The sequence below is a fragment of the Nothobranchius furzeri genome, chromosome 3, assembly GCF_043380555.1.
Source record: "Nothobranchius furzeri strain GRZ-AD chromosome 3, NfurGRZ-RIMD1, whole genome shotgun sequence".
NCBI classification, from domain to species: domain Eukaryota; kingdom Metazoa; phylum Chordata; class Actinopteri; order Cyprinodontiformes; family Nothobranchiidae; genus Nothobranchius; species Nothobranchius furzeri.
Window position 1 is genome coordinate 88240244 of NC_091743.1, and position 17555 is coordinate 88257798.

A 17555-nucleotide genomic window follows, 5' to 3' on the forward strand; every position below is an offset into this window, starting at 1 on the left:
TGACTGCTGTAGAAACCTGGGTAGCCCACTACCCAAAAACATAAACACGCATCATTAGAAGGTAACAGGACCAACAGTAGCCACATTATTAGCTTTGCTTTGTTTCTAATCACACCACTTAATGCCTCTAATACATAAATACGTATAATCATGTAGCCAGGCTTTCACAGACGCTTTAACTCTTCATTAGAATTCATATTAGTGAAATTGTTCTTTACAGTATTCTACATAGTTATGTACACATATGTATGTATATCATACACTGTGCGTGTTAAAATATGTATTCACCTAAATGGTTTACATCTGCAGACCTCTGGTTCTGCTTCGTGCACGTGGAATGTTCCGGCATCACCAAAGCATCTCAGTGGGGTTCTGATCTGGACCCTGGACCTTTGCATCACCTTGATTCTGTGGTAGATCTGCTGCTGTGTTTGGATCATGGTTCTGTCCTGTGACCTGGCCCAAATCATCAGCCCCACCTCTGTGCTGACAGTACCAAAGCTGTTTTAGACGATATTACACAAGAACTTTGCCTGTCAGCCATCATGCTTTCTTTGGAGCTTTGACTTTTAATCAGGTTAAAATATTTTTTTTTGCTTTCTGTCAAGACAAAAAAAAATTTCAAATGTGTTTGAAATAAAGTGCCACAGAAAATGATCCATTAAATTTTGTTTTGTTAAACTTTTAAGTGTCTAAAATTGTCCCTCACTAGGAGCAACATTTTACTAACAATCACAAATTAATAATTTAACAAATTCTACACAAGAAATAACGAAAAGATGAGCATCAACGTTTCATCTTCGTAGCAAAATCCTATTTCACCCAAAAGGCTTTGATGCGGCTCATAGCTGGCATGTTCTTCACAGCTCCAGCTCATCGGCCCAGTGGCTCTGTGGGAGAAGAAGGTAGTAACGTTAGTCTAATCTAGGACAGCTCAAGGACACGACGCTGCGGTTTTGTTTTAGGCCAGAGGACCGGCCCACCTTGGCCCTATTGAGATGTGATTGTTTATGAAATTGAGTTTTTTCCTCGGCCTTTCCGTCTACCCAGAAACAAAACGCTCAGATCTGATGATTGTCCCGGCCCACCCACCCAACTTTATAACTGTTCAGCTAGCATTTTGGTTGTACTCCCCACACTGACCTAGCCATCGAGGGTTTTTTATCATTGGAATGGTGCCAGTTTGAAGAAGTAATCCATAAACCCACCCCGGTACTGGTGGTTATGGATGCAACGATACCACTTTTTTCCAAACCGATACGATATCGATACTCTGATCTGAGTACTCGCCGATACCGATTACCGATACCGATACTTCTGCCACACAAGAAAATGCAATGATTTGGAATACAGATTTTATTTTCTTCTCTGCTTTCAACAGGAAAAGACTGAGGTAGATAAAAAGTTAAATATATGAATAGAAATCATCACAAAACTAAAATGACAAGTTACAGGGAAGCCATTTTCAAGCAACTGCATCGGTATCGGTTCCTGGTATCGGTTAACTTTTACCGATACCAGTATCGTATCGGTGCATCCCTACTGGTGGTGGTTTAACCCTTCATAGGACACTCATTGAAGAAGAAACATGTTTAATTTCAACCACAGGGTGTTATTGTGGTAAATACCCAAAGTGCATTTTTGTTGTAACAATTATCAAAAAAAATTTATTTTCATGCAGCAAATCAGAGAAACCAAAGTGATCAAAATATGGACGTTGGCCCTGTTCTGGTAAAAGAAAACAACATGAGCAAGTTAAATAAACATTATTTTTCAATATTATAGATGATCATGCGTGTAGGTTAGCATACGTATGTATTTTGGGTGCTTTTTAAGCTCAATATACTACACTACATTTGGCCAATAAGATGTGATTTTCTATATAAATATGGAAATCCAGTCCGATTGGTCTTTGAATGTTTAACCAGAAGATTTAGAATTCTGTTTATTCAGGGATCGTAAGACACTTCGTATTAATTCAAAAGAGAGTCAAGTTTATAAAAAGTAAGACATTTATTTTCTGAACAATTAAAAACATGACAACTAGGAACACTTTATGTGATGAATGACTAAGTGGATGGAATGTGAGATGTGATGATGTGTGAATGTGATGTTATCAGAACTCTCGTATCTGGAGAAACTGGGTTCTGAGTGGGAGTGAATTTGTTCTGCTATAAACTATCAGTGATGGTTTATAACACCACATCAGACTCAATCTGTCGAGTCTACGTACCCTTCGTCGGAGACCCCCGTTGTAGTTCCGGACTGTCAAGAAGTCGGATGGACCCCAAAAGGTACCGAAGTCCGTCGGAGAAACCGCAGTACGAACAGACCGGTCTCGAGATGTCTCCAGGTCACCACAGTGGTTTGCGTCTTAGGAACAACTCTTAAGGAGTTGAAGTTGGTTCAGCTTGGTACTGAAGGAACCGTTTGCCAAGATCCATTCATCACCCAGTGTTTAAAGTTAGTCTAGTTTTAATTTGTTTAGTAATTAATCTTTAAACTTTTAAAACTTGACTCTCTTTCTTTTGTCTCCGAGTTAATACGAAGTTGTTACATAATCCCTGCAATAAAAAGTTCCAATCTTCTGGTTTAAATTATCCAAAGATCCATAAGTTTGATTTCATATTTCCTATGGAATCTCACATTTTATGGTTCATTAAATAACATGTAAACTTAATCGTTACACCATCAAAATCTTAGTTTAAAACTGCTAAATATATTCAGTATCATAATTGGTATTGTTATCATGAATATGAAGATTATGTCTAAAAAACAACAGATTTTACCTACAAATATTCATCATTTCATTTCCTTGTTCAGGGCGTATGTTCAAGATTTGATTTTCATGCCAAGATTTCACCAACTTTAAACATTTACACCACACGTATCCTTATTTAGCACAACTAGTCAACCTGGTGATGTGAGTTTCCTAAACCTAGCCTTGTTGGTTTTAGAGATCTGACCGTAAACACGAGAGGAGACAGAGCAGTTTTCTGGCTCTGCAGATACCAGTATTTGGTGAGTTACAGCCCTGCACTGATTGGTCGAATGGTGCCATGTGTGACCAGCTTGATCTCTGATGATTGGTTGGGTGAAATCCCGTAATTCCAAGAGTTTGTGAAAGGGCACACCGACATCATTTATGATGTGAATGGAAGTGTGGAGATATAGACATTGGCCCTAGAGGGTAATAAGCAGTCTGACGTCATGGAGCTGAAGATAAAGTCCAACCATTTCTGCAGATTAAACCCTTCTTCAGGAAGACCGGACGGGAATCCTCTCACTGACTTGGGTTTTTTGGGTTCTAGGCATTATTTAAAGTGGGGACTAGATCATAGATTAAACTCCCTGCTAGCTACACAAAGAGCATCTGTGCGTTAATGTTTACAGTCCAGAGGAAAAGGCATTCAGATTCAACAACACCTGGATGGGGAGAGCCAGTCTTTTGCAATAGTTCACCAGAGCTGAAGGGCAGAAGCAGCTAAACGTTCCTGCATGAAGCCAAAATTCACTTTGGAGTGTTTTTCATGAGGAAATTACAGTAAAAACTTGGTCAACAGCTCCAGGAAGGGGATTTAGCATGATATAAAACCTGTAATAAGCGTTTTTACTTCTCTTGTGTTTTAAAGCGGAGCCAAACATAAGACCGGTTGGTCTGAACGCATTCACGATGCAATACGTGACTCCGAAACTACACCCAGATATTTAAACCTTTCCACTTTTTGGATTTCTCTGACCAATGACAGAAGCCAAACAGTCATCCACCTCAGAGGTGTGACAGGTGTCTCAGCCTGCTTTTAGCCCAGCTCACCTGAGAGCCACATGGTGTGATCTCCAGGTCGCCAAAGCAGCCAAGTTTGTAACGGATGAGGCTCCCCCACAGCACTGAGCGGTGGCAGGATGGACAGTCTCCCTCCACAGGAAGCAGGTGGGATGGATCATGCCTGAGGAAATATCTAGCAAGGCAGCTTAAATGACTGCTCATCCTACAAGACGGGTGAACGCAGTTCAGCTTCTCGGAGCCCTGAGGAGACGAGACACAACAACCAACCATTAATGAACTGGAGCCACATTTCTAAAGCTTAATGCTCTCTCACACACACACACTTTGAGCAAATGTGTCAGAAAAATGTTTAGCAAACCCTCACCCTGGTGTATGGAACTTGGCAGTGGAGCTAGTGAGATGGTAAAAGTCAATTTAAAGGCACAACGTGTAAGAATTTTACAGAGAAATAATCAGAAAACAGCCTGATGTCTCAATCATGTTGGAAGGAAATAGATTTCATGCTCAGCTGGATGGGCTGGGGGTCCGCCTGATTTCCTTTCAAAATGGTGAAACAGGGAAGTAGCCATTGGCCCAATCCCAATACTCCCACTTACTCACTGCCACGGCCAGAGGTGCGCAGGTTGTCCCGATTCTCGAGTGCAGAAGCTGATCACACCCTTTTTGCACCCTTGATCCGCACTTCACCCAAGTCTGCATCAATACACACTTGGGTGAAGTGTATTACCCACAATCCATCGCTGCAGGATGTGTATTTTCTAATGAAAGAAGTGAATTTTACAATAATTGATGCTCTGAAACTTTTAGACAAAGCAGCAGTGAATGTAAATTTAGTTCAAATTATTGTTTGGTTATTTATTTGAAAATTGTTAATAAAGGTTTTTCAAAAAAGTTTCACAGTGGCCAGCATCCCAGCATGCTTTGCGGTCAATGAAGCAATTCAGAAATTATTTGCATACTTGTGTGCCACGCACGTCTCCAAGTGCCCTTTGCTGAAGATCGCAGGGTGCAGTGCGAGTATTTGGCCTTTGTTCACACCCCGAGTCCTCAGCATTCTGTGCGAGCTAACGCTGCACTGCCAGCATTTAAGTAAGTAAAATTATATTCCTGTACTTTATTTTGCTGGTTGACTGGTGGAAATGCTGCCATTTAACTGCCTGGTCAAACACGTTAGTGGAGCTGCATAAGAAACTCGAGCGGATGCTCCCGTCTCCCGCCTGAGAACAGCAGGCGGCTGGTTGTTCCCGTCTCCCGGAGCAGCCGGGAAGCACGGACCGGCTCCGACATGAGGCTGTAGTCATGCTGGTCCTTGTGTATCTCTGACAGAGACCACGGAAACGCCGCAGCTCTTTTAGTTGACACTGCATCACTTTTGAGTCGCTCAGCCGCATTTTTCTCGTTGATAGTTTGGTGGTTGGACGGAGGAAAAGTCTACGCGTTTACCATAACACCGCTTGGCCTAAGACGGGTTGAAATATAACGTGTTAGTGTGGCTGCCGGGTAACAAAACTAGAGCTACATATCTGACCGTGGATAGCGGAGGCCATTGGGCTTCGCTGTTCCACTGTGGTGAAAGATTCGCTAGTCCGCCGTTGTCGACGCTCCCGGCTCTGGGAGTGTCGACGTGGCTCCCGGGCGGCTCGGTGTTGACACAACGTTGGTAGCCCAGACAACGCTCCCAGAGCCGTGTGCGTCGACAGCGGCGGATGGGCTGATCTTTGGCTGCGGTGGAGCAGCGAAGCCCGATACCCTTGGTCAGCTTACCTAGTTGTGACTTGTTACTAAGCAGGCCGGTCGTGCCTTCATTTTGGAGTCTCTCTACCGCTGTTTTTCTAGCTTCAGGTTAGGATGTAGCCAATGTCCCGCTGATCTCTAACTGTGGAGCATGAGCTGACGTAAAAGGCCATGGCACCTGGCTATGATCGCAGCGGTCTGAGGGTCTGCTTGTAATTTCAACAGCCCGGGTTCATATTAGATCTCCACAGGAGACCAGCGTGACTACAGCCTCACACGGGAGCCAGTCAGCCATGTGGGTGGGCTACCCCGGTCCCCGGAGCACTTCCTAGCTTCTTGGGTTATCTAGTAGCCACATTGGATCATTTGTTCCAACCCGGTTCCAAACATAACAGCCGCACCCTCAGCTCCGCCCGTTTTCCCATTTTTGGATTGTCTTGGTGTGACGAGACGTGTGACATGGTAAGAACATCAGTGGTGGGAACCTCCCATTTTTGGCTTCTACCTGCCCCCTGCGAAGCAATGGGCGGTCTAGGTCCATATTGTTTACGTGTCGATGGTTAAAATCCATCAAAGATATCAGAACACCAGTTCAGTCATGTTAAGGCCAGCTGCCCATGACCCGTTTAAACTCTGAACAATGTTTCTGCTGTGAACTCTCCTGCAGGGGGCGGAGCTTACAGTCACAATAAGAGTAAAGGGCACAAACACTCGTTGAGGACAAAGCAAACATGTGATCACTAAAAGGGGAAACAGAACTTTTAAGTGTCTCTTACTTTTATCAGCTGCTTGCAGAGAAAACACATGGCTGTGTCTTCTTCTGGGTCAGAGGACATCGGCAACCTCTTTTTGGCCCTCACACAACCAAAAGCTAGAGGGATGTGCAGGGGCGGCTGCAGACTGGGCTGAAAGTCCATGCTGTACTCTTGTTTGAGCCAACGGACGGTCAGCGGTAGCCTGCACCACGGAGCGACCCTTAGCATGTGGGAAACCACACGCCAGTGGAACTGCAGGCTCGACTCTTTTTTGGTACGTCGGGATACGTGGGAGAGCCTTCGAGAAGAATGGGGATGCTGCCACGCCCACTCAAACTGGAACAAACACACCAGAAAACTACTTCAGGCTTTATTAATCAAAACTTACACATCTCAGCAGGATATTTAGGAAATGTTTGGCTCTGAAGTAAAAATCTAAATAATTTGCTATTTAATACACAGAGAAATACCCGCTGCATCGTGTTAAAAAGTGCAATACTTCCTTCTTTTTTTCCTTCTTTTTTATTTAATATTTTTCTACAGTTTACTTTTGCTAACCTGCAGTTTTTTATTTTCATCGTGGGCTTCTGTGTTGAGGCCTGTGCTCAGAAGGCATCTGCACTCACTGAATGACGATCTGATTTCAGAAAGATGGCGCTCAAACTAACTAGAATAAAAAAAAATGTCTGTTTGATGTAAAGGCACCGAGTAAAGATAAGATCATTGTTGCTGCCCCTTGGCATCCAAAAGAAATAAGGAGGAGAGCTTCAACGGGTGCAACTTTTCATGCATACATCTCATTCCCAGAATCCTACCGAGCACCTGGTGCCAATCACTGAGCAAACACCGTGAAAACTGAAAATACATAATTTACAAATTAAATACAATCGATGACAAATATCAGGAGCAACAAACAGAAACAAATACCTTGCTCCTCTTGCCATGGGGTGCAATCAAAGTAATGTCACGCAGAGGCTTGGCACGGCAAGACCATAGACTAAACGTACAAGCGTTTGTTTGGGGCGACACGTTCTTATTTAATCAATTTTAGTCAAAATACCCTCACTTACGTGGAAGTTTGGTCTGCAGCAACACGCCAAGCCAGGTGGGATGCCAACGCCACGCCCACATCCGGGTTAACGCCCACCTACATGCAATTGAATGAGTGACGCTGACAATCCACCTGCTGGCAGCCATTTACACTCCCACCAAATCATGATTCTTGCAAAAAAAAACTTCACATGACTTTAACGTAGACAAACGGCAGTTAACAGTATTGTATTTTACTTCCTAATTAAAGACAGAGCAAAAACTCTCAAATAACACAGCCCGTTTTTGTACAGGACGTTCAAGAACGGACACACGGTTCTGTCTATCATTCAGACCTCTGCTTCCCATCTGAACCGCAACTCTTCGGACCATTCCGTCTCTTCCCTCTGCAGTGGCAATCACATTGAAAACTTGCTCCTCTTGCCATGGGGTGCAATCAAAGTAATGTCACGCAGAGGCTTGGCACAGCAAGACCACAGAGTGGAAGTTTGGTCAGCAGCAACACGCCAAGCCAGGTGGGATGCCAACGCCACGTCCACATCCGGGTTAACGCCCACTTATATGCAAATGAACGAGTGACGTTGACAATCCACCTGCTGGCAGCCATTTACACTCATCATGAAAAGAAAACAACTTAAATGAAGAGTGACTATAACTTATTTATAGACTATGCTGAGTGGGAAATAGATTGGAAACGCATGTTTCTGTCCAGTTGAAGGTATTTACAAACTAGGTGACTAATCAAGCTTTTCTGTAATATATATGTTGTTAAGAGGCGGTGTAACAACAAAGAAATACTCAAACTGTTTCACTTGTGCCAAGTTTGTACATTGGCAATGATAGAAAAGGCTTTTTACTATACTTTTTGGACTAGTCCGGGCATCGTTAGGCACCGTCATGAGGGTTCCTAATGAACCTTTCTGACTGCTGAAGCTGTAAAACAATAAATCATTTTAGGAGACTCACTCTTAGAGCAGCGATGTCTGAGGGGAAGCCATGGATGATGAGGACCATCTCCCTGTCCAAGACAGAATGATGTTACAGCTAAAAGCATTTAGACTGGCCGCAGGGTCAGACGTGAGGAGCTTTACTCACCAGGGTCCTCTCCCACTGGTCCTCTTGGCACCTCCTCTGTGTCTCCCAGCATTGTGCTGTCCAATCCGCCGCTCGGGGTTTACGGTGAAGCCGACGTAGATACGACCTTTGAACTTTGGATTCGTACAGTAGAGCATGTACACACCGAAGAAGCGTTCTACCTCTACCACCATCGTAAACAAACGGAAGAAAACACGGCACGTCGCGCGCTAACTGAGGCTAGCCTGTGAGGCTAAACAGTACGATAAAAGTCCGACTAAAATCCTTAAACTCTGTCATTTATGTCACAATTTAACTTCGACATTATTTCAAAAACCACACCAAGACGCGCATGCGCAAGAGCTTCCCAATTCAACACGTTAGATCGGGGCTTCAGAGACGAGTAAAGCTTGATGAACAAGACACGAATAATAATTGTGCTGTCATGTTTTGTTTTATTTACCAATCCTGCAGCCGAGCAGATCCTGTACCGACACCGACACAGGCGTTTTCCATCAATAAGAACTTGTATCACGTGGTTTAGTAGGCCACAAAACTGCCTAATCAATTAAGTTCAAACGAAAACACTTTTGTAAAAATTAAAGCTCGGATTTTACAGAAAATAAACATTACAACGTACCTTTTCTGTTTGACAAAATATCACCTCCAAATGTTGTGATAAATCAACTGCTGAATAACTTTGTTTGGCTCTCTTTTCTTGGCTCTCTGCGCAGCCTCCTATTCGCCTGGCGTTTCCGGGTTGTGCTGTTCTGTGATTGGCCAGTGATTAAATTTCCTTTGTAGTAATTCAATTCAACACAGTTGGACTCTAGGACGTTTGTTCTCTAATGCCTACAATACAATAACTAAAAGCAACTGAACGCTTGAAAGGTAGGGTTTTAAAGTGTTAAACTTAGAAACCACCAGCCATTAAAATCTATAAGCTGGTGATGATGGTCTGCTGCTTGTTTCGTAGCTAAGAGAGATAACAAACGTGGATGGATTTACATGTTTATGTGTTTCCGGCAGAAATGGCTATATCAGCTGATCACCTTAGGGATAAACTCACCAAGGAGCTGGCGGCAGTGCACGTGGTACGTTTCTACTGGCTGTTGTTTGGTTTTCACCATCGACATATACATGGTTTTCACTCAGCTGAGCTCACACCCCGTGCAGCTTCGTGCGGTAGAGCCGCAGAAAAATCACTCAAATGGTGAATTAAGCTCAAACGTTTAAACCATCTGGTTGATTTCTGGTATCGAACCAGGATTATTTAGTTTATCCGTCTTCCTGTTGTAGATTTGCTGCTTTGCTAGGGAAACAACTCACACTGATGGTGAAGAAATATGATTTCTATAGCGCCTCTCAAGATAAAAATCACGAGGCGCTTCACAAAAACAAAAAAGTATAAATATAAAAAAGAATTTAGAAAATGTTTAAAAATATATTTTAAATGAGCAAAAATAGACAACTGTGATTAAAAATGTTAAGAAAGAGAGAGAGTGAACAGGAAAGAGGGAAACCAGTGGATCCTGAGGAAGGTGGAATAGGTGGGGAGAGCAGAATAAAGAGAGAGAGGTGAAGAAGGTCATACAAAAGCCAGCTTGAACAAGTGAGTCTTCAGCTGCTTTTTAAAGGAGACCACTGAGTCCACTGATCTCAGGCTCAGGGGGAGAGAGGTCCAGAGTGTGGGGGCCACAGCAGCAAATGATCTGTCACCTTTGACCTTTAGCCTGGTGCTGCACAACCAATAGGCTTTGATCACTGGACCTCAGGGACCTGCTGGGGGTGTAGGGACTAAGAAGATCACCAATGTAAGATGGTGCTTGTCCATGTAAGGCCCTATAGACCAGAACCAGGATCTTGAAATGAACCCTGAAGTTGACCGGCAGCCAGTGAAGCTGGAGGAGAAGCGGGGTGATGTGGGTGTGTTTGGAGGACTTGGTCAGAAGCCGAGCAGAGGCGTTCTGAACCACCTGTAGACGGTTCAGGGAGGTTCTGCTCAGACACGTGAAAAGAGAGTTACAGTAGTCTAAGCGTGAGGAGATGAAGGTGTGGAGAACTGTCTCAAGTTCAGAGCGGGACAGAATGGGACTCAGCTTAGCAACGTTCCTGAGATGGAAGAAGGAAGAGCGAACAAGAGAACTGACATGAGAATCCAGGGTGAGAGCTGGGTCAAAGGTCACGCCAAGATTCCTGACAGAAGGTTTGGTGAGAGAAGCAAGCTGACCAAGAGAGTCTCTGACTTTGGGAACCAGCTTGTCTGGGGCACAGATGAGGTGTTTCCCCTACAGGATTGGGCTGATTTTTTTGTTTACATAAATGTGGACTGAGCTCAGGTGAGTCCTCAGAAAACAGTTCTACTTCTTTTCTACTCCTGCATTAACAATGTTTTCATTTTTACTTCTGTTACCTTTCCCCCAGTTGTAATAAAGTAGCTCTCATCTGTAGAAAGACCCGCTAAGCTCATTAATATCCCTGATTTGTTATTTTGTAGCAGAAAGCAATCAGAACATATTTTGTGATCACGCAGCAGCTTTCTTCTCACAGGTCTGTGCTAGCATTAGTAACCTCATACCTGCTTCTCAGGATGTGGAGGATACCTCCTCCAACAGATGTGCTACCAGCTTCAAAGTCCTGATCGTGTCATCCCAGTTCGAGGGGAAACCACTGCTGCAGAGACACAGGTACCACAAACACAGGACGTCTGCTCACCCGTCTCTTCACGATCACCGTGTCCACTCACAGAACGTGTCTGCAAATGAGAGTCAGCTGAAGTGCAACGCCTACTGTAACATAAATCACCACCAGTCCTGTCAAGAGTTTCAGACAAAGGTCATCTAAGGTTGAGAAGTGACAGAGTTATGGTTCAAAGGGTTCGGGTTAGGCGAGTCAGTCACACACACACACACACACACACACACACACACACACACACACACACACACGTGGTGTAGCCACAGCTGCCCTGGGACACGCTGACAGAGTCTAAGCTGGGCGCTACCGCTCCGTCAGATCTTGGTGTGTGTGATGATTTAGCTGCTAACACATCCAGCTTATTGCCTGTACACAGACACGTGTGTTAAAGTTGATTAGCTGTAGCAACCATTTAGAACTGGGTTAACAACGGTGAATTTCTCCTGTGGTTCAGGAGATAATCAGTTAAACATGCGAATACATGAAACACGTGTCTCCCTTCAACATCTTCGGCCTCTCAATTCAATTCAAGTTTATTTATAAAGCGCCAAATCACGACAAGAGTCGTCTCAAGGCACTTCACATAATAAACATTCCAATTCACAGTTCATTAAGCCAATCAGAAATAATGTTTCCTATATAAGGAACCCAGCAAATTGCATCGAGTCACTGACTAGTGTCAGTGACTTTACAGCAATCCTCATACTAAGCAAGCATGCAGCGACAGTGGAGAGGAAAACTCCCTTTTAACAGGAAGAAACCTCCAGAGAATCCTGGCTCAGTATAAGCAGCCATCCTCCACGACTCACTGGGGATGGAGAAGACAGAGCAGACACACACCTTCTCAGAGGAAGGAGTGGCAGTGTAAATTGGGAGTGATGTGACTTGTGTTTAAAATCAGAGTTTTATTCAATAAGTTTAAGCTAAAACCGGGGTTCAAACCAGCGAACCACTGATCACAGGGTCACTAAGCTCATCAGCAACATAATCATGCAGGCTAACTCCGAAGAACACCCACGATATAATACGTTGTTTGTCTTCACGTGCCTGCCGGTTGTGTTCAAAGGTTGTGTCGTCTGTTGGCAGGATGGTGAATGAGTGTCTCAGTGAGGAGCTGAAGGAGATCCATGCTTTTGAACAGAAGACCCTCACACCGGAACAGTGGGAGAACCAGAAGTCCTCGTGACGCATGCATACACACACACTCTGAGTCTGTGTTACTCCTACTGCTGGCCTTACAGTGTCTGTGTTCACTAATCAGTAACTCACCAAAATGGGTCAAATATGTATAAACATTCATTGTTTTTATTGTCAAAAATAAAACCTGTTGCTCTGGAGTGAGTCACTTGAGTTGGAATGAATTCTTGCTTGTGCCCAAATGACTATTCCCTTTAATAATGCGCTGTACCTCTAAATCCTTGTCTGACGTCTTTTTGTGCTGCCATGTTGGTCTCTCCCGTCTCCAAATGTGAAATAAACAGGCCGTCCTTTCTTACCAGCTGCTACCCTGAGACCGACTCTGCAGGGTAAGCAGAGCTAATGGATCAGCTTCCTGTACAGTAGCGATGCCGCTGACCTCGTCTGTTTTGTTGAACTGAAACTTCAGCTCTGGATCTACTGGTCTGTCCAAAATCCAAACTTAATCTATAGTCATGAGATCTGGCTCATGGCCAAAAGAGTCTGGATCCAGGGATCTGACTGAAATGATCTCCTGTAGAGGGCTGAGTTCGCGTCTGGGAGTAGGTTTCCCTCCTGGATCTCCACGTTTAAGTTTAAGAAAATGGAGGAACGGAGGTCCACTTTTAGGTTTCATGTGAATATTTTACTATATTTTGGTGAACAGATCCAATACTTCTCATGGACCTCTTGGTAAGAGATAATTCATCCTTTGATGCAGTAGAAGAAGAAAATATCATTTCTATAGAGCCTCTCAAGATAAAAATCACGAGGCGCTTCACAAAAACAAAAAATGTAAAAATATTAAAAAAAAGAATTTAGAAAATGTTTAAAAATATATTAAAAAGAGCAAAAATTGGCAATTGTGATTAAAAAATGTTAAGAGAGAGAGAGTGAATAAGAAAGAGGGAAATCAGTGGATCCTGAGGAAGGTGGAATAGGTGGGGAGAGCAGAATAAAGAGAGAGAGGTGAAGAAGGTCATACAAAAGCCAGCTTGAACAAGTGAGTCTTCAGCTGCTTTTTAAAGGAGACCACTGAGTCCACTGATCTCAGACTCAGGGGGAGAGAGTTCCAGAGTCTGGGGGCCACAGCAGCAGATGATCTGTCACCTTTGACCTTTAGCCTGGTGCTGCACAACCAGTAGGCTTTGATCACTGGACCTCAGGGACCTGCTGGGGGTGTAGGGACTAAGAAGATCACCAATGTAAGATGGTGCTTGTCCATGTAAGGCCCTATAGACCAGAACCAGGATCTTGAAATGAACCCTGAAGTTGACTGGCAGCCAGTGAAGCTGGAGGAGAAGCGGGGTGATGTGGGTGTGTTTGGAGGACTTGGTCAGAAGCCGAGCACAGGCGTTCTGAACCGCCTGTAGACGGTTCAGGGAGGTTCTGCTCAGACACGTGAAAAGAGAGTTACAGTAGTCTAAGCGTGAGGAAATGTATGGAGCTAGGATTGTATGGAGCTAGGATTGGGACAATATTCAGCGTAACTTGTACCAAGTTTTGTAACTTCGAACATGTTTCATCACATGTAACTTTGGATTCGACTGACTTACGGCGCTGTGAGATGTTTGGAACTGAGAGCTCCATGAACCACGTGGCCGCGAGTTCAAAGAGTGTCGTAACTCTCTTTCTACAGCTCTGACAGAACCCTGCCCTCCTCTCCCAATGATTGGACAGGAATTCGAGAAACGTGATTGGTAGCTAAGACTCGTGCCCTCATTGGTTCCACCCAAGTTCCTCCCACTGACGCTAGAATTGAGACGAAATGAGCCGTAACTGTAGATTTGAGGTTTGTACCTGTACAATGAAATATGTGTTTTGAGAGTTTTGATTTCAAACTTGTACATTGATTTTTTTATTTTGGAAGTCTGCTAGGTAAAAACCGAAAGTTTCATGTTTCTGAATGAATGTTTGATGTTACAAAATGAGTAGTAAATGTAGAAAATAAAAGTTTGATTTTACAAAATAAAAAATACATGTACAAAATGAAAATTTCCTGTTACAAAACAAGAAATACAAGTACAAATTGAGAATTACAAGTTAGAAAACTAAAGTTACAAGTTACGAATCCAAAGTGACGTGTCATGAAATGTTCCAAGTTACAAAACTTGGTACAAGTTACACTGAATATTGTCCCAATCCTAGCTCCATATGCAAGGTGTATCCGTGTGTGTGTGTGTGAAACTAAGCTAAAGGCCTGTTACCTTCTCTTATCATGTTTGTGTGTGTATGTGTGTCCAGGCAGCCGTCTAGCCCCCTGAACTGTGATGTCGTAAATTAGTGATGTGCTTTCACTCTGCTGATATGGTCAAACGATTCATGTTGTGGATATAACCTGTTCTGACCTGAACAGATGTTGGGCGTAAGCATGTATGTTATCTTTTATCCTCTGTGGAGTTGGTCAAGATGCTATAAACATATAAATAAGACATCTTGTCCAGCTAATGCTGGAGATGACCATTTGATCCTGGGCAGAAGAAAAGGAAAGGGTAACTGCACGTCTCCCTCTGCTGACCAATGGCTACGAGAGGAGGTGATGTAATCCCAAAGGAGAAGAGGGGAAAGCCTGCAGGAGGCGCTGAGAAGAAGAAACAAGTGAACGGATGAAGACTGGGAGAAGAAAAGGTGACATCATGACATCCAAGATTTATGGTCTCTTCGGGGCCGCTGGAGAAGTAACAAGAAGAGGAAGAACACGTGACCAGGAAGTCTGAAGCAGCAAACAAAGAAATGACTGTGAGGGAGGGGGGGACAGAGTGAATAAAAGGTAAATATTGGGTCTGTTCAAAGATGAGCTTGATGGGATGAGTGAGTCAGTCAGTCAAGGACTGAGCTTTTTGGAGAAAGGCTTTTGAGAGTTTTTAGGAGAGAGGGCCTTTTGGATGGGAAGAGTGTGTGAGGTACAGAGCTGGAAAGAAGAAAGCTTTTGCTTTGAGCTTTTTGTCTGTGATAATCTGACCTAGTGTCATTTTTGGAGAGCCTATTCAGCTCAACTTTGCCATAACTCGGTTTATTGGCAAAGAGTTGTTTCACTTTTTAAACCGCGTTGTCGGGGTTTCGTTTGGATTATTATTCTTTTTTCATCTGTGTGAAATAAAACCTAGTTCCTCGGATTCGTGGAATGAAAAAAGGATTTACGAGTGGGGTCTCCTCCTGTTGGTAACCGAGCAAAGGTGAGATGCTGGTTGTAAATGCCATCCCAAGATGTTATTGATATAAGTCGTTTCCTCCATCCTAGGCTACAGGTAAAGTCAGTTGTCTCCTCAGCTGGAAAGGGTCTTAACCTGAAGTGTACATATTCTTCATGGACTGGGGGTGTGTGTAGGTGTGTTTGCGCCTCCTCTTTGTCTGCTTGAACTAATTTTGGTCAGAATTAGAAGCTCTGGGCAATGTGGTGATTGCTAATCAACTCTCTACAGAGTAAGAGTGTTTGTTAGTAAACTAGCATGCCACGCCCACCACACCGATTACAAGCAAAAACCCTGAGAAATTAGTAAAATCTAGAAGAGTGGAGGTAGCCCGGTAAATTGGCTTGTAACAAAACTGAAGACAAATAATTACTGGATGTTTGTTGAGTTTGACCGAGCTGCAGAAACGACGCAGCAAACACACTCATCAGGTTTATTTACTGAACTAAATAAAAGACTGACAGTTAAATGAGCTCCACATAAGTCAGACAGGCATGTGCAGGCAGCAGGAGAGCAGGATGATACAGTTACAGTACATCAATGAAGTTACAGTACACGTTAATCTATGTTTCACACAGAATACACACGTGTTCCCCTTCACCAGCCGTGTTTCAGGCCCTCTCGTTTTCTAACACGCATCACTTTCAGGAAAAGACAAAAACACGAAGCTCACAAACATGCTGAGATTACAACAACAACTCCATCTGTGATGGCGTGCTCCTCTATCATTATATTAAAGCTAATATTAGAACAAAATACATTCAGCTAACACCATAAAACACATCTCAGTCAAAATAAATATTAATATAAATATCGATGCTCTAGAAACATGGAAAAGTGTCTTCCTTCAGAGCGACGCGGCCACATCCTCGGTCCCTTCTCATGGAACCACAGCGCTCAGGTTAATCTGCGTTCTGATGGATTCTTGTTATGGTTCAAGTTTGGTTAGAGACTAATCAAGAAGTCCATCTTTATCAGTTAAATGTAATATTTTTAATCCACTATGCTTAAAACATCTAGGACTCAATAAATGCTTTCATTCAGTAAAACATTGTCTCAAAAGACAAAAACTCTGCATGGATTCAAAATAGGCAAGAGTGCGAAAACTGAAGTACGTATTTCCAATCCCAGTAAGTGCAAAATGAAGAAGAAGAGAAGGCTAAAGCCACAGTGCAAAGTGAGGAGCTACAGGGCTGGTCTGCAGGCTGGAGCGTGTTGTGAAGGAAGCAGTGGTCGTTCTTTAGCGAGGATCGTCTGGGGCGGCAATCTTCTCCAAACTGGGTTCAATCCCCCAGATCTCCCTGGCATACTGGGAAATGGTGCGATCACTGGAGAACTTACCACAGCCAGCGATGTTACGGATCACCTTCTTGGTCCACTCTTTGGGGTTCTGTTAACAAAGTGGAGAGGGCCCACATCAGAAGATGTCATAAGTTTGGTTTGAAAATAAGATTGATGACCTTAAACAGATTTAAACTCACGTTGTTTTTGTAAGGGTTAAGTTAAAATCCCATTAGTCGTCACACACTTCCCCATCCCCTGGGGAGCAGAGAGCTGCAGCAGCTGCTGCCCTCAGGAACCATTTGGTGGTTTAAACCCCAATCCAACCCCTCAATACTGACCGTCAAGCAGGAAGCCGTTGGTACCCGTTTGGTATGACCCGGCCGTGGATTTGAACCCCGATCTCCCAGTCTCAGAGTGGACTCTCATACCATTAGGCCACTGAGCTGGTTACTAAAGCCCAGTGGTTCCCAACCCTGGTCCTCAGGGACCACTGTCCTGCATGTTTTCCACGTCTCTGCATCAGCACACCTGATTTACATTGGCTCCTCAGGAGGACATCAAGTGCTGCAGATGCCTCATTCAAGTAGGTCAGGTGTGTGGCAGCAGGGAAACCCTGGAGACCAGGTTTTGCTATTGAATCCTGTTGTGGGTTCTTCTCTGTCTCCAAAGTTCGAGGGTCCTTTTGAGATTCTCTCCAGGCAAAACGAATGCAACTATGTGATCAGGACTCCTCTAATGAGGAAGAAAACCATGACTTGCCGTGTAAATCGTTTAAAGCTATTTCATGAACGTGATAACACTGTGACT

The 17555-nt window shown here is 43.7% G+C and overlaps 3 protein-coding genes across 3 annotated transcripts in view; 1 reads left to right on the top strand and 2 right to left on the bottom strand.

Moving 5' to 3' along the window:
• Positions 1-635: 635 nt before the first annotated feature.
• Positions 636-8820, bottom strand: slx1b (SLX1 homolog B, structure-specific endonuclease subunit). The gene is made up of 5 exons (XM_015958205.3): positions 8422-8820; positions 8293-8344; positions 6298-6612; positions 3815-4027; positions 636-890 (listed from the first exon to the last, which is right to left on the bottom strand). The coding sequence occupies exons 1-5, from the start codon at positions 8592-8594 to the stop codon at positions 861-863; spliced, it is 783 nt and encodes a 260-aa protein (XP_015813691.1). The 5' UTR covers positions 8595-8820; the 3' UTR covers positions 636-860.
• Positions 8821-9157: 337 nt separating this feature from the next.
• Positions 9158-12447, top strand: zgc:112271 (bolA-like protein 2). Its single transcript, XM_015958208.3, has 4 exons — positions 9158-9291; positions 9430-9494; positions 10990-11087; positions 12184-12447. Exons 2-4 carry the CDS (start codon positions 9432-9434, stop codon positions 12281-12283), a joined length of 261 nt encoding a protein of 86 aa, XP_015813694.1. The 5' UTR covers positions 9158-9291; positions 9430-9431; the 3' UTR covers positions 12284-12447.
• A 3436-nt stretch (positions 12448-15883) lies between these two features.
• The window catches only part of LOC107384765 (glycogen phosphorylase, muscle form), a 28337-nt gene continuing 26665 nt past the window's right edge, over positions 15884-17555 (bottom strand). The window contains exon 20 of the mRNA XM_054733712.2: positions 15884-16854. Coding sequence (XP_054589687.1) covers positions 16705-16854 — 150 coding nt within the window. The 3' untranslated portion in view covers positions 15884-16704. The remainder of the gene's footprint in view (positions 16855-17555) is intronic.

Bases quoted from the DNA above. Each gene is read 5' to 3' on its own strand.
- slx1b (XM_015958205.3), bottom strand. From the start codon at position 8,594: ATGGTGGTAGAGGTAGAACGCTTCTTCGGTGTGTACATGCTCTACTGT. The intron at 6,613-8,292 runs GTGAGTCTCCTA...TGTTTGTTCCAG, and splicing joins CAGACATCGCTGCTCTAAGA to TTTGAGTGGGCGTGGCAGCA. The intron at 4,028-6,297 runs GTAAGAGACACT...TCGTCTCCTCAG, and splicing joins TCTGCAAGCAGCTGATAAAA to GGCTCCGAGAAGCTGAACTG.
- zgc:112271 (XM_015958208.3), top strand. From the start codon at position 9,432: ATGGCTATATCAGCTGATCACCTTAGGGATAAACTCACCAAGGAGCTG. The intron at 9,495-10,989 runs GTACGTTTCTAC...CCTGCTTCTCAG, and splicing joins AGCTGGCGGCAGTGCACGTG to GATGTGGAGGATACCTCCTC. The intron at 11,088-12,183 runs GTACCACAAACA...GTCTGTTGGCAG, and splicing joins CCACTGCTGCAGAGACACAG to GATGGTGAATGAGTGTCTCA.